The 16182-nt window shown below is 41.8% G+C and overlaps 2 protein-coding genes across 7 annotated transcripts in view; one reads left to right on the forward strand and one right to left on the reverse strand.

Annotated features, from left to right (window-relative positions):
- The window catches only part of LOC109486228 (protein HID1-like), an 18873-nt gene extending 9928 nt beyond the window's left edge, over positions 1 to 8945 (reverse strand). The window contains exons 1-9 of one of the 6 annotated variants that reach the window (XM_019789990.1): positions 8786 to 8945; positions 7602 to 7751; positions 7133 to 7196; positions 6893 to 6990; positions 6501 to 6524; positions 6122 to 6172; positions 5700 to 5753; positions 5056 to 5221; positions 4656 to 4670 (exon numbers count right to left, since the gene is read on the reverse strand). In XM_019789990.1, the coding sequence (XP_019645549.1) occupies positions 4656 to 4670; positions 5056 to 5221; positions 5700 to 5753; positions 6122 to 6172; positions 6501 to 6524; positions 6893 to 6990; positions 7133 to 7196; positions 7602 to 7751; positions 8786 to 8851 (688 nt within the window). In that variant the 5' untranslated portion in view covers positions 8852 to 8945. The remainder of the gene's footprint in view (positions 1 to 4655; positions 4671 to 5055; positions 5222 to 5699; positions 5754 to 6121; positions 6173 to 6500; positions 6525 to 6892; positions 6991 to 7132; positions 7197 to 7601; positions 7752 to 8785) is intronic. The other 5 variants (XM_019789973.1, XM_019789965.1, XM_019789981.1 and 2 more) reach the window with 5 other exon arrangements.
- Positions 8946 to 9753: 808 nt separating this feature from the next.
- The window catches only part of LOC109486393, a 14032-nt gene continuing 7603 nt past the window's right edge, over positions 9754 to 16182 (forward strand). Inside the window, exons 1-9 of the mRNA XM_019790223.1 lie at positions 9754 to 9804; positions 9910 to 9962; positions 11008 to 11101; positions 12866 to 12934; positions 13184 to 13261; positions 13541 to 13645; positions 14083 to 14335; positions 15816 to 15998; positions 16130 to 16182. The exon at positions 16130 to 16182 is cut by the window's right edge and continues 77 nt beyond it. Coding sequence (XP_019645782.1) covers positions 9769 to 9804; positions 9910 to 9962; positions 11008 to 11101; positions 12866 to 12934; positions 13184 to 13261; positions 13541 to 13645; positions 14083 to 14335; positions 15816 to 15998; positions 16130 to 16182 — 924 coding nt within the window. The 5' untranslated portion in view covers positions 9754 to 9768. The remainder of the gene's footprint in view (positions 9805 to 9909; positions 9963 to 11007; positions 11102 to 12865; positions 12935 to 13183; positions 13262 to 13540; positions 13646 to 14082; positions 14336 to 15815; positions 15999 to 16129) is intronic.

Here is a 16182-nt window from a genome sequence, read left to right on the forward strand (position 1 = left end):
TTCCTTCGGGATCCGGGCCCGTACCAGTGAGTCTCTCAGATTTTTGTTGCGGCGGTAGGCGATGAGTGGTGGGTCTTTGAAGATATCTCGTGTTCGGGGTGATAACTGCAGGATGTTCCAATATTTTCTGAGGATGTTGTTGATGGGTGGTAGGTGTGGATTGTAGGTGGTGACTAGTACTGGTCGGTCTTGTTGAGTTGGCTGTGTCTTCTTGGGTCCTAGGAGTTCTTTCCTTGGGCGTCTCAGTGCGCGTTGTGCAGCTTCGTCCAGGAGTGCGTCTTCATAACCTCTTTTCTGGAAGTGTTCTTTTAGCTGCTGTGCTCGTTCCCTGTATTTGGGTTCGTCAGAGCAGATTCTTCGTACGCGTAGGAATTGCCCGAAGGGGATACCCCGTTTGCAGTGGGTGGGGTGGGAGGAACTCCTTAGGAGGTACTGGTGCTTGTCTGTGGGTTTTGTGTAGAGGTCAGTCGCGAAGGCTCCCTCTGAGATGCTGATGGTGACGTCCAGGAAGTTGATAGAGGTAGTGGATGTTTCTACTGTGAATTTGATGGTGGGGTGTGCTGTGTTAAGGTCTTGTATGAAGGACTGGAAGTCTTCTTCTGAGTGTGTCCAGATGGCGAAGATATCATCTATGTACCTCCACCAGACAAGTGGTTGGAGGTTCCTCTTATAGACGTGTTGTTCCTCGAATTTTCCATGAAGATGTTGGCGTATGAGGGTGCCACTCTCGTTCCCATAGCTGTGCCTTGGACCTGGATGTAGTGCCCTCCATTGAATTCAAAGTTGTTGAGGTTCAGTATCCTGTCCAATATATCGCAGATGGCTTCTGTAGGGACGTCCGATGGGTTCCTATCGAGGGCTTCTCGACACGCTTGAATCCCTTCTTTTGTTGGGATGTTAGTGTACAGGGATGACACGTCTAGGGTAACCAGTTTGGCTGTTGATGGTATCTTCCCGAGTGTGTGCAGCTTTTGTAGGAAGTCTGTAGTGTCCTTGATGTAGGAAGGTAGTCTTTGAACCAGTGGGCGGAGATGAAAGTCAGCAAACTCAGAGATCCTTTCTGTGGCACACTCGTTAGCAGAAATTATAGGCCTGCCCGGGTTGCCTTCTTTGTGGATTTTTGGGAGAAGGTAGAAGGCGGGCGTTCTAGGGTGTACAGGAGCTAGATAGTTGAACTCGTCTTCGTTGATAATATCTTCGTTTAGAAGTTTAAGAAGAGTTGTTCTTACCAGCGCGGCGTGTTCTTCCGTGAGACAGGAGTCGGTCTTCTTGTAGTGATCCTTGTTAGAGAGTTGACGTAGCGCTTCTTGGATGTAGTCTTCTCTTTTCAGGATCACTACCGCGGAGCCCTTGTCTGCGGGTTTGATGATGATGTCAGTTCTTTGACTCAGCTCCGCTAGGGCTCTGCGTTCCGCGTTGGAGATGTTGCTCTTGTGTGGCCGTGGTAGAGGTTCCTTGTGTTCGAGGATTTCCTTCTCAACTGCCATGATGAAAGTATCTAGCGCCGGATCTCTATGGGTGGGTGGGGTCCATTTGCTTTTGACCTTGAATTTAGGGGTTTCCGTTTTTTCGTGGTCAGCAAATAGTTCCCGCAAACGGAGTCTTCTGAAGAAGGCATGGAGGTCTTCGATGAGTTGTTGTCGGTTGAAGTCGGTTGGTGATGGAGAAAAGTTGAGTCCTTTGGAGAGTGCTAGTAGGTCGGTGTCGGAGAGTGGTAGGCCCGAGAGGTTTACCACCGTTTCCCTTGCCGCTTCGAGGCGCGTGAGTTGGCGTTCCTCCCGTTGTCTGACTTTCCTCCTCCTCCGTTTCTCTTTGATGGCCATCTCGCGAGGAAATCGCCGAGGGTGAGCACGAGCCTTCTTAGGGAGCTTCCCCGGGGGTTTCTCCTTGCGTTGGGCTGCTTGCGTTCTTCCTCTTGTTTGTTCTGATGGCGAAATCCCCTCTTCGTCGACGGGGCGCGTTTGCGGCCTTGGTCGTTCGGGCGTTGCCGTGGCCATTCCTTGGCGTTGGGCACCTTGGGCCCCTCTTTGGGGGAGGCACTTCCGTTTTTTGGACGGCGTTTCTTCGCGTCGGGCCCCTCCTTGTTGGGAGGGGGGTTTCCGTTTTTTGGACGCTGTTTCTTGCTGGGGCCGTTGCGAGCGAAGTCGCGGTCTCGTTGGAGTTTTTTCTCCTTCGTTTTGAGGAGGGTGGCTTCCTTTCTTTGCTTGAAGGTTTCCACTTTCTTCTCCAGAGTTTCGCGTTCTTCCCGAGGAAGGTCCTCTTTCTTGCGGTTTAGGCCCGCGATAGTGTTGTCCAGGTCGTCCTCTGCCGATCCATAGAAGTCGATGATCAGGGACATCAAGGTTCGCGATGTTTCCCTGAGGGTTTCTTCCCAACGGCGTTCGAACTCCTGGCTAGTCTTACCTAGCATGGGTTTCTTTCTGATCGCTAGTCCTTTGGGGATCAGGTTCTCGTCCAGGTACTTCTGCAGCGTCTCTCGATGAAGTTGGTACCGTAGGCTCTTGTCCGTGGCCTTGATCAGGGCCTTTTGGAGAGCTGGGGTGGTGTTCGGGGAAGGTGTTTCTCGGCGTGTAGCGTAGATGAGTACCTTCCGTGCTGGTTCCTGTTCTGGAACGGATGTCCCAGATTCGTTCCGTGGTCTTTTCTTCATGTTCTTCTCTGCTTGTCTCTCTTCGTCACGTATTCTTGTCGTCGAAATCTCAAGGCTGGATCGCGTGGCATCTGCCGTGGATACGGCATCCTCCCAGATTGTGTGAGTAGACATCATTCGTAGCGATGGGAAGATGACAGACTCGAGACGGGATTCGACCGGTTTCGACTTTAATTCAGTCTTTATCAAGAATGACAGAGATCGGACCACTCCTCCTTTTATACTTTTTCCGTGCCTATCTAGTGCAGGGCGCTCTGCTCGAGTTTTAGATATTGACCAATCAGCATTAAGCATCTCATATTGCCCTGGTTTAGGCTGGATTGCACTGACCTGGAGGTCTAGTTCACTATGCACTGAGTACTATGCACTAGGTTAGGTTGCCATGACCTCAGTTGACCTTGGTTGACCTATGGTATGACTTCATCCATTGTTCTAGAACAATTGCCTATGTCAATTAGGTCCTGTTTTCACATTGGAGGATGAGGCAACTTACAGTTATTACGTCATGGTGACGTTTACAATGGTGTATACATATCAGTCTGAGTGAGTGGTCCGTGCAAGCAGAGTAAAGCAAATACATGAACAGGAATTCTGTTGTGCGAACATTGAGTGAAGAAAATAAATAAAAAATAATAAATACCACAACCTTCTGAATTTTCTAAGTGGGTACGTAAGTGCTCGGATCCATAGGATACTAGTAACCGACAAATGCGAAAACTAAAAATGATTACAGAGGTTTGTGCCGGTTACGACGAGTACTTTACTTCTTAACCCCTCATACCCTGGTAATTTCCAGCGATTCTAGGTTGAGTCCTTCTGGGTGAAGTGTCCGGAGTTGATGGATCCAGTACGATTCCCTCTGAAGGCGCCGTTGTCGGGTAATGTCTTCGGTTCTGCCGTATGCCAGCTTTTCAAGTCCGATGACCTCCAAGTCCGCGACGGTGTGGTTCGGTTGGTTGAAATGGGCAGAGACGGGAGTGTCTTTGTCCGTTTTGATGGACGATCGGTGCCCATTCAACCTGTTGGCCAGCGTCTGTCCTGTTTCTCCGACGTATTGCATGCCGCATTTTTTGCACTGTATCATGTAGATGATGTTCTTGGTGCGGCATGTAATATGGGCCCTGATGTTATAGCGTCTCGAAGTGCGATGGCTGTGGAAGTCCTTACTCTTCCTGACGTATGTGCAGGTGAGGCACTTTCGTCCGCATGGGTAGGAGCCCGAAGGGATGTTTTTCGTGATGAAGTTCTTGTTTTCCTTCGGGATCCGGGCCCGTACCAGTGAGTCTCTCAGATTTTTGTTGCGGCGGTAGGCGATGAGTGGTGGGTCTTTGAAGATATCTCGTGTTCGGGGTGATAACTGCAGGATGTTCCAATATTTTCTGAGGATGTTGTTGATGGGTGGTAGGTGTGGGTTGTAGGTGGTGACTAGTACTGGTCGGTCTTGTGGAGTTGGCTGTGTCTTCTTGGGTCCTAGGAGTTCTGTCCTTGGGCGTCTCAGTGCGCGTTGTGCAGCTTCGTCCAGGAGTGTGTCTTCATAACCTCTTTTCTGGAAGTGTTCTTTTAGCTGCTGTGCTCGTTCCCTGTATTTGGGTTCGTCAGAGCAGATTCTTCGTACGCGTAAAAAAACAAAACATTGTCACACTAATTGTTAAGATAAGCCTCATATGATAAAATTTAAGAGACATTAGATTCAGACGTAAACCTTTTCCTTGCCAAACATGCCATATGCATGCTGGTCAATCTTTGATACCATGAAAAATTATGAAATGGATTTGCTTGTAATGAATGAATTCATTGGTATGTGAGAAGTCTTAAGTTAAGGAGGGAAAAGTCTTATATAGATGCATGCTGCATCCTGACAAAATGTTCATGTTAGAAATACATGTACAGCAGTCCAAAGGATAATGGCTTGTCTCATGCCTGAAAAACACACTATGGAGGCAACATGCATAAGCAATAATGTAGACTGTGCATTGTTGCAGAAACAGTAAGACTCTACACCTACCATTCTTAGTTTGGGCTGTAAAGGACATAGGGCCACCAAGTTGAGAAAAGAAGTGATTTGTTAGATCATCTTTCTTTTATCAAGGAAGCTTCATATAAAAACATGGACATGCAGATAACTGGCCACTCTACAGTCATGTGTAGACTGTGTACTAGTCATATTTTGTAGAATTATTGAATTATTAAGGGCGATATCTATCCCTATCTAACATCTATCCCTAAACATAAGAACCTTCAAAATACATGTATCTACCAGTAGCAGGGCCTGGTGTTAAGAATTTTGTACAACAAGAATTTTCAAAAGTTGTCCTTAAATTTGGAGAATTTGGTTTATACTATCTTTAAACATCAAAGTGGAGGATTTCAAACATTGAAGCCATGACAGAAGAACTTTTACTGACCTGGAGGCTGGTACATGGTCTCTGAGAAGCAGGTGAGCAGGAGTTTGAGAATCTCAGACCTGTTCTGGTCGTGGTGTGGGTACTGAGCCGGGGAGTGGGCAAACCCCACACCGGACTCCCAGATGTACTCACAACTGTCAATGGACTGCAGGTCTTCATGGGTCTCCTACAACACAGTTCAACACAGTCAATATTCTACTGCTTCACTTTCCACTGTAAAATTCCTCAAAAGACATAAAAAAATAAGCACCATTTCAACATTATGAAATACCAACTAGAATTCCCTTTATCTGCAAGAACATACATGTATGTCGGAATCTACAGTTAACTCTATATTTACAGGGCTTCACTTGTCCTTTATGTTAATAGGCTCACGCTCCAATTACATAATATTTACTTGTCACTGTATAAAATATGGCATACAGCAGTAAACTATTCTGAAGCAAGGACTGTCCTTCTTTCAACTGTTGATTCTTTTAATTGTCCAAAGAATGTGAAAGTGTGACAGTGCATAGTCTGTGAGGATTAGAGTTCCATGTAAGCATGAAGGTGACACAACATAATAGAACAAATCTCTGTCTTGGTGTTGCATTAAGTACATGACGTCAAACGCCATCCTGTATAGAGACAGTGTTTACACTCACAGGCCCAGCTTTCTTGTTGGGTGCCACGGTGAAGTCTGGACAAAACAGGAGATCCTGAAACACATGACACATCCTTATTTACCATACAAACTTCATTCCACTCCTGCATACTTTCATCTATTGGCATGCAATGTAGCATTGTAATTAAATTGGCCCTTCCCGGCACTCAGAAATCAGCAGCAATTTGGGCATTTTTTTCATAAATTATGAAGAAATTGAAATCTGTGCATCTTCAGACCATAACCCCTTCAAGGAACCTTCTGTTTGTAAATATTTACATATCCAGTAAACCTCCCTGGGTCTGATAACATTGTTATTCTGTAGTCTACTTGGTAACCGGAACACTTGGTACACAAGATAAGGACAGCTAAAATTGATTGTGCTGATAAAGATAAAAGTCATGGTGATATTGTTTGACTTACCGACAAGGCATTCAGGAGGGACTGAGCCAAAGGCATGGATCCTCCATCCTCCTAGAAAAGATAGAAATGTAGAAAGTAAGCAAAGGACATGCAAGTTCTAATGTCCAATAGGAAGTTAATACTGAACATCATACAGGATCAGAAGAGCTTATATCATACACGTGTACAATATTGGATTTTATACACAGATATACATTTCATCGAGGAAGAAACTGTACATCATAAAACAGATACAAATACAGGGACTTGTAAGTAAAGGACAAAAATCATGTGTGATATGACAGCGAATGAAAACTGTAAACAAAAAAACAAAACATTCAATGCTCTTCATATTTGTGAAAACATAACAACACAACGTAACCAAACTTATAGGGCTTACATCATTCAGGCTGTCGTTTTCACCCTGGAAAACAATTAAAGTCAATCACCATGAGTCTAAAATAAACATGCATTTTTAAATGATATGTTAGTTAGAGTATATTATCATACTACATTTCATCCATCTAAAATCAGTTTGATCAGTTATTGTATGTAATGCATTCAACCTGAAATAAAACAGCTAAATGTCAAATCTTTTGAACTCTTTTCTTGTTCATCCAAAAAATGCAATATTTCTATCAAATTTTGCATCATTCACGGATTGTACATGTTAGTTTGAGGGGTAAGAATGATATACCAAGGCAATTATGGAATTTTCCCTTCAAAGCCTGTTTAGATTATTCAATATGACAGCCAGTCGTGATACAATAAGCACGGGTAGACAGTACTGACCGCCTGGCCAGGAAGGGTTGACCAGAAGAAGCCTCGCCAGTCAGCGTCCTCAAATATGTAGGGCAGAATCCGAGTCAACAGGCGCACACAGTTCAGCACTGTCAAGGCAAACAACATGGGAGGACATTACTTCAGACTCTACGGATAGTTTCTTTAAAGATTTTAGCAATTAGAAAATTAATAGGACTTAACAGTATTCATTGTCATAGTCCTGGGAAATAGTGAAAGTTATTTGTGTACCTGTCTGTTGTTCCTTGGCAGTAGCACACGAGGACTCTGCTGCCATCACCAGTTTCTCCACAGCCTGAAACACATTTTTTGACACAATAATTTTCACATGATCATCTTGTATGAATCAATGTACATGTACAAAAAAAAAGCTATGGTGTCTGTCTTAACAAGGACACACAGTGAACCTTGTTACAATCTACATACATGTAATGATGTATATAAAATGGCTAGTTGTATATGATCTAGAAATAACAGTACAAGGCACCTAGAAAGACTTACATGTAACTTCTTACCCTTTGATTAAATACAGAATGCATTCTTTCCCCACACAACAACAACAAATATCTAGCAATCCTGCTTTCTTTCAAAGTTTGCAGTTCAACAAACAATAACATTGCTGCACGTCAATCATAATTTTACATTGTAACATTTTTGCTCCCCATTTCTACAAAGTGGCCAAGGTGGGCAGGTTAATCACCTTGTAACACAGTGTGGCCAGGTTGGATGGTGACTCTTCTCTCAGTGCTCGTATCTCCGCCGCGGGAACCAGAGCGAACACGTCCTGTACGCTGGTGACAGAGTCTGTCCAGAACTGGTCCCAGAATGCCTCATCTTGGGCCTCAACAGGCTGGGAAGTACACAGAAAATTGAGACAATGTGATCTAATTGTAACACAACAAGCTTCATGTGCCTGACTTGGCATCAAAATATTGTACTCTGAGCTTAGTGAAAAAGCAACACAATGTCACATTATCAACTCAACTCATGGGTGACAAAAATAACTTGGCTTGCACTTGGAGTTCTTACAATACAATAAATGACATCTAATGGAAAAAAATCATGTACATAAAAGACCTTCTTTAAAGTAAGTGACCTACAAAAATGAGCCTACTGTAAAAGCATTAACTTTCATGATGGCTTTATTTCGCAGTCTGAGTGTGAGGGAAAAGGAGGTTTTTGTAGTGTTTCAAATTCACGGTTGAAACAGTTCTGTAACTATGTGTAGTACTAGTAGTAGAACAGAGAATTCTGACAATACAAAAACACAACTCGTGGTGTCATGGACACCTCTAAAAGTGTGAAAATAAACCACTGGGATGGTAAATTGCATTTACAGTACCCCCTTAATGCATCTGCATAATTCATGATTGATATACCTAATCGGCTAATGACACCTGCTTCCAATAAAACAAGACTAACAGCTGGCAATGGTCGGATGGATTGCAATTGAATGAAACCAGATGTTTTCTGTGCTACTAGCCAGTAACCATCACCATCCAGTAAAGATCGCCGCAACATATATCATTAGTACCTGTTCCACGTAAATTCACACAACTACACCAGGTCAACATTGACGTCATACCGACTGCTGCGCTACACCTGTATCATATAAACAACGTCTCTCACACACACATGGGAACAGTTTGGACACTTCTCCACTGGGCACACGATGAGCATTTCTGTTTACAATTTCGCCCCAATGTTGATGTGAGATATCAACCTGACAAGTCGCAAAATTAGCTTTCTATGTCCGACTAGTCTTCCTCGGCCCAGAGCGCCGCCATATTGAAACGTAATCAGAAAAACTCAAATTCGAGCCCGTCGCACGGACCTGTCTCAACGATTTGTCACGACGCTGACACAACCCAGACGGTGTCCTACCTGTGTCTTGGTTGTTAACTGGATAACTGCCTTTCTGAAGTTCAATTTGGTGTCCGAATTCCCCATTTTCTGGCGTTTTTGCCCCGGGTACTTTAGTCGTCCTGCAAGGAAAAATATTGGTAGCCTCGGTCTGGGGAATGATGCAGTTTTGTTCCCATAGTTCTCCGCGCGGGGCACCCGGAAGTAACAGGTGGGCGTGGTCTGGGATTTGGGAACCGGATGTGGGGAAAGTTCACTAATAATAATCCTCCCACAGTCCTGCGTGTCCTGTAAAAGAGATCAACCAGGAAAGATTAAAATATTTTCTCACTGACCAGTTTTCCTTTCACAAAACCTTCAGTAAGGAACTTGGCTACCAGAACACCATCTTACTTGGACATGTTGGATATCTTTTCGTTGGTCTAAAAAGACAATGAGACAATGGCTCAGGCTGTATCCGTTTAGCTAATATTAGATAGCTTGAATCAACATCCGGAATCAAAAATAACAGAGCAAATTTACGAAAATCAAATTGATGCAATGTAAGCAAATGTCGCTCTCCTGTGAAGTGTGTTGACTTATGTCCCAAAGTTGACCAAAAGATGCAGACAGAGAATGTGCCCACTGTTCAAAAGCGAAGCGCAACGGCGAGGAAAAATACTTTACTGCAGTTGTACATACTCTCCAAGCAGAGGTTTGGGTTTTGGGGGTATTTTTAGTGTGTTTTTAGGCTTTTTTGGGGGGGGGGTTCTCTTTTGCACTGAATTTTTTTCCCCACAAAATTAAGTGCAAAAGAGAAACCCCCCCAAAAAAGCCTAAAAGCACACTAAAAATACCCCCCAAACCCAAACCTCTGCTTGGAGAGTAGTTGTACAAAGTTTGACAAACAAAGCTAAGACCACATTGTGCAGTACTCTAATGAACAGCTAGAGGCCGCTTTGATCCAGGTACCCAGGCATTTAAAATTTTCCCACAATTCCATTTCCAGACGGAGGTCATCCAAGATGGCTGACGAAAATGCCTTTTACGGGACTTGGAGAGTAAGTACCTCTTGTTTATCGTTTTTGCGCCGCTTGTCCTGAAACACCAACCAAAAGTTATGATATTCTGGGTTCCGTGAATAATTGTGCGTTTTGATTTTGCAGATTGAGGAATGTGTGTCGCTTTCTGGACGAGTGGAACCTACTGGTATCGAGGGGTAAGTTTTGCCGGTGATCTAACCGGGTTGGTTCCGTGATATACTGAGCTATTTTCACTGGAGGTGATATCATCATCACCTCTGGGCTAATTTGGGCAGCACTAAAAGCTCATCTTCCATTCCTTGTACTAGTTTACTGGTCCGAATGAGTATAAAGCGTGTCTGGATGCTCTTGTGTGTATTTCTCAGTAACAGCTGTTTTTATTGGTTTTTGTTTACATCGATTTGTCAAACTTAAGATGACAACAAAATCGAATGAAGATTCGACTTTGGGATCTTTTGTGTCGTTTTCAAGTCTGCAAAGACTATACAAGCGGAAAGTACACGTGATGTTATTTTCAAGCAAATCCAAAAAAAATCTACTGGGTAAACAAGTAATGTACCCCGAGTCTTGTACAAATACAAACAACAGCTTAACTTGTTTGGTTACACGGTCGTCATCATCTGACAATGTGTCATCAGGTGGTCACAAGATTTTAGGAGTCTCCCATACCGGAGTATTACTATCCATTTCTTGTTCCATGCCAAAATGAAAGGAGAAGTCCCCATTGAAAATCATAAATCATCCTCTTGCTCATACATGAAAACTGCACACAGCTCAATAAATATTATTGATGGCATGCAATAATCTGCATGGAAGGCAACCATGCATACTGACAATGAATTTTTTTTATTAAGTTGATGTTCACTGCACTGTCTTTTGTCCATTTCAAACTCTGTGCATGTAGAAATGTTATGTATTGATTTGATGAATGAAACCAAAGTTGTAAACCCTTGATTAGCTTTCCAATAAACATGTCAAGTTTAGTATTTACCTCAGATTGATTGCAGTCATTTCAGGTATACATGTATTGTTGCATCAGTAAAATCTTGGTGACTTTATACAACTGGGTTTATGGCTGTGTACAATGTCCCACAGAAAGTGGACGGATACAGAATGAAAACAAATTATGAAAGGCCATTAGACATTAGATTGTCTACCCAACATCATATGTGTGTAATGTTGTATGCATTGGTGTTGTACATCCTTACTGATGACCTACAGGACAGAGTTTAAGCTGGATGAGAATGGTGATGTGATCTGGAAAGTTTCGGACGATGCAGAGCCCATGCCTTTCTTCTCCTGCGAAGCATATGAGGTCAGTACTAGTAGTAAAGTGTAACATCTCGATTGGGAAAGTTTACCCAAACTTATTTGGTTTGTACAAATCTGGAGTAGAGCCTTTATCATTTACTACTTCATGATAGAGGACAGACATCTTTGGAACTTGGAAGCCACTCATGACTAAGACTGTATATAGAGATGGCCCATCATGGTGTGTAAGCTTGGTAGCCTATCTGAGATTTATAATGTCTTCTAACTATCACGTCACATAATGGCAAGAGCAAGAACAGCATTTTATTAACTCTGACTGCAGTGTCACTGCATTGTTGTTGTTCCCCTCTAAACTACCACCTGATGTCCCTTTGCCTATGTCGTTAGTGTATGTACATGGGTTAGATCAGGACTTTTCACAGGACTTGTTGCCACGATATCCTACAGAGATCAAGGGGAAAGATTGTGACAACAGTACAAAAGCTGCCAACATTACCATTTACATAGAGATAGGATGGCATTAGTTTGCCATTTGTAGCATACATGACATGTACATGTATACCTGAATGCTTCTGATTGAAAATTTCTGACAAAGAAGAGGAGCCATCATCGAAGCTAGGCCTTGCTTTGAGATTATGCCATTGATTCCTTCATCAACAGACTGTACAACATAAATAACAGTAGTATACATAGATCTATACAAGGTCTTTTAATTAAGGTCTGATTACCAATTCAGAAATTCTCTTTTTAAAATTGTGTATAAATTGTTGTGTGTATGGTTTGTGTGTATTGTTATGTTTGTACTCCATTCTCTATGAGTGAATATTACCTGACATAAAGAAATTCATTCATTCTTTTGGATCATGTGAATTTCAAACGGGGCTCGTTCTGACAATATGTTTCATTAAAGAGTGGATGGGTGCATGCCACTTCTATTCAACATCCTTTCCATGCTGTACACAGTGACTAATGAACAGCCCGGTCCTTTTATCGGTGTACTGAATCACTCATTATGGCTTGTGTCAATGTGAGCATCAGTCTAACTGGGGACCGGGGAATACAGGCAGATAGGCTGACTGATACGGTTGATTAGGGCTATTCAATATTTTGAAAAGCAAATTGGAAAGCAGTGGGAGCATATGTAACAATTACCAAATGTAATCATTCTCGTAATTCGGATGTGACTAGAGCTTCTTAGGAGGGTTTTGGAATAGTTAAGAAATCAATTTTAAAATATGAAAGCTTTGTTTTTTCTCTATTTCTATTATCAAAAGGAAAGATGTACATGTAGTTTTCATTACATTAATTAATGCAACTGTTATGAATGGCTGTTATTTATCCTATATGGAACTTGCCCCAGTTCTGTCAGAAGCAACCAATATTGATATTGTTTCCTGTACACAACATAAATCATTGGTAAAGGGGTTAGCATCTGACAGAGGCAAAGACAACCCAATGGTGTAGGGCAAATTGGTACAAAGTGGTGGTATACTAACCAACATGTTTACTCAATACTGTTTTTTTTTTCTTGGAAAATATGTATTCAAAACTCTGCTCCCAGTTACTATGCGTTTAAATTTGTATAGTTACCAGTATTACTAGTATGTTAAGTTGAGGCATTGGAATGGAATCATCAAAATTCAAATTGCAAAAAATACAGTGTGATATATGATTTTACATCTTATAATGAGACAAATATTTGGAGTTACTTTTGCACTGGGATTGAAGGGTTTGATGTCTTTCATCATACATTATGTGCACTGTAAATCATTCTGAATAGGGTTTTCCACCATCTTCCACTTGGTAGGTTATACTTGGTGACCCTGCAGTACTGAGGTATGGAGGAACATCCACCGGGGATGTTATAGCATTTAAGGTGAGGTCAATGGTGTACGCACATGTTTTACATGTATTCTGATTTGCAAGATACAAGTAGTTCCTTTACTTTTGTCTTTAGATATCTTGAGTTTTTAAACATTGAATGATAATATCCTTGTTATACTGTGCATTTTGCAGCTTTTACAGTGTTTTAGACAAGAAATTGATATTTCAGTTTTGTCATTCTGGTTTCGTTGTTGATTTTGGTGTGTTTTCAATGTTTGAGGTCTTGATTCTTCTCTTTCAGGCTGACTTCCCAGGAGAATTGCCAGGTGACCACATGGTTCTGACATATGAGAAGTCCTTCATTTTACAATGTAGAAAGGTGAGGAGAGATGAGCTTGCACTTTGTGTACCCTGTGTCTCAGTATAGTGTCGGATACTTATATGTACATGTACATGTACATGTACATGTAACTTGCTTACTTTTGTGTATATAGAGAGCAAATGTACATGTAGCAGTTTTCTTTCTTGCACAATGATTAATTGCAATGCATGTACATATTGCAATAAAGAAATTGGATGTTTGTCAATGCTTCTAATGTGTGTTGTCCAAAAATAAACTATTATGATGATTTCCTGAAAAAAATTGTCTTTTTTTCAGTTGTCCCCCTCTGACCAAGGTCCAGATTCCCCCTACTCCCTTCTAAGTGCCCTGGAGGAGGGGTATTTCTCAGATGTGTCAGTCAAGGCAGATGATGGAACTGATGTAAGAATGTTTATCTGAACTTTTGCGGTATAATATGTTAGCTTGCTTTCCTGAGAACAATCATTTTTATAATGTGCAGTAGGTACTAGTTTTCCATTAAAATCTGCAGTGCTGTACATTGAACAAAGTTTTTTTGAATGAGGTGGGTGTGGCCAAGGAACTGGTCTGATCAACACTACAGTTCACCTGAGAGTTGCTAGGAGGCACTTCATTTTCCGGGTTGGAAAAATAATATTATCCATACTGAGCTACCGATTCTATGTGTGAATACTAGGATAGACCAAGTGTTGACTATAACCTCTTTGGATAGACATAGCATTGCCATTGGGGAAGACAAATTCTAATTATACTGGGTAATGAAGTTAAAATGTAGCTAAGATGATATTCTTGGACTCCTTGTTCATCCAAAAAAAATGAGTGTATTTTTTCTCTTTCAGTTCAAAATCCACAAAATAATAGTAGGCAGTGTGTGTCCCTCCGTGGACTGGACCAAGTCTCCCTGCCCCCTGACTGGCCAGTCTAAAGACGTGATCTACACGGTGCTACACTACGTGTACTGTGAGTCCTTACCCAGTGACCTGACCGAGGAGGTGGCCAAGCTGTGTGTCCGAGTGGCCGGCAAGATGGCTGGGCTGGAGAAATTTGTGGAGATGTGTCAAACATTTGTAGATAACTCAGCACTGAAACAACGTGAGTGGAGAACTATTCTAGTGTTTATTGCACTGCTGGATATGACATCCTAATTTCCTTAAATTTCCACTTTATTTTTGTTGGAATTTGGCTGAATTTCTGGTTCTTCTGCTATCCTTGTTGTTTGTGTTAGCCTATAGAAGAACTTTGATTTCAAAGCAATCGGCTATTCCGAGATCAGGGTGCGCCAATGGCATCGTGCATCGTTATGTCAATCTTACTCTGTATTTATCGCATTCTGTTGACATTTATCAAACTTGGTATACTAGAACAGTTATTTTCCAGACAATCAGGAAGAGATTTGGTGTTAAGATGTTTACAACTTATGCTATGGCCAATTTAAGACCAGAAATTGGCATAAAATCTACGTTATGCTGTTGCACTTGAAAAATGCCAGTTTTTGAAATATGCTTTTAAGTAATTTGGGAACAAAAAAATGGAATGAAAAGATTTGCAATATGTTCAGACATGCTCAGTCTGATATGTTTTTGCAAAAAACCTGATGATGATTGGAAATTTCTCTTTTCTAGAGCGCATTTATCAATATGTTGTACACGTTATGTAAAATTCATAAATTAACACATTGCAATTAACTTATCTCCCTGTACTAAAAAGGATGGTGATAGAACTGGCCATTTTGCATGTTATGCAAGGTACATCCATATATGACACAAAACATGTGTTTTTATGTTGCTTGTCCTTTGGGTTAATATGGCTGATGGCTTACAGTTACCTGTCTTTTTTGTCCGAGAAAATGTGTAGTGTCCGTTGCTCGGTAATAACTTAAAATAGAAAAGCTGTGGGTGCATATGATTTCAGGTTTTGGAACAGCTGAAGATGCTGACTTAAAACACAGTAGCTATTTCAGTCTATTGCTGTAATTATATAAAATAATGTCAAAAAACCTCAAGGGTGTAGTGTCCGTTGCCATGTAGTGTCCGTTGCCAAGTATACCATATAGGTACATTAATTACATTTTGTTGCAATTTTGAAGTAATTTTGTCATTTATGTTATTTCTGTAGCATTTTGTCAACCCCTAAATGACAGGTCTTGCAAGATTTGGTGTTCTTGTCATGTACTTGAGTGGCCAGATGTGGCCGGCAACGGACACTACAGCTTAGCTGTAGTGTCCGTTGCCGGCCACATCTGAAATGAGTGGGCTAAGTTTGGATAGAGCACAACTTTTGAACTGAACGTCTCTATCCAAAAATTTTAAAAGTACAATGTTTGGCAACACCTCTTGTGCGATTTTCTGCACTGAAAGTAGAAAAATATAAAACTTGAAAAATTGGCCCAAGTGCACCCCTTTGGCGCACCCTGATCTCGGAATAGCCGAATGTATTGGATATCTTATCCACATTTTTTATCTACATGTATACTACAAGTATTGAATATTTTCTAGCAGAGTTTGTTTATAGTTGCATATTAATTATCTACTGTTACTCGCAGTTGACTGTTCCCCTGTTTTTCTCCATGTAGAAATCATAGGCTTGATAACAGACGTGCACACCTGTGCAGACCGGATTATAGAGATCTTCACTGGACGACAACAGGGGGTGGGCGGGCTGGGCGACACCAACGGCCTCCCTGCACAGTCCCACCTGGCTGACCCTGCCAAACTCTGCTACGCTGTGAAGCAGGCGTTACGAGAGGCTGCAGTCGGTAAGGGTAAAATCTGAGGTTAAAGATATGATCAGTGTTTTGCACAAGTACTCTGAATACTCTGTAATGCTAACCCTGCAACACATAAAAAGATTGACAGCATAATGTTTACCTTCCAATCCTCCATGTAGCTGGTACCAAAGTCCTGCTGATGTGTGACATCTTCAACAAGAGGAAATGGGAG

This window comes from Branchiostoma belcheri, unplaced genomic scaffold (genome assembly GCF_001625305.1).
Source record: "Branchiostoma belcheri isolate BF01 breed outbred unplaced genomic scaffold, Haploidv18h27 scaffold11, whole genome shotgun sequence".
NCBI classification, from domain to species: Eukaryota; Metazoa; Chordata; class Leptocardii; order Amphioxiformes; family Branchiostomatidae; genus Branchiostoma; species Branchiostoma belcheri.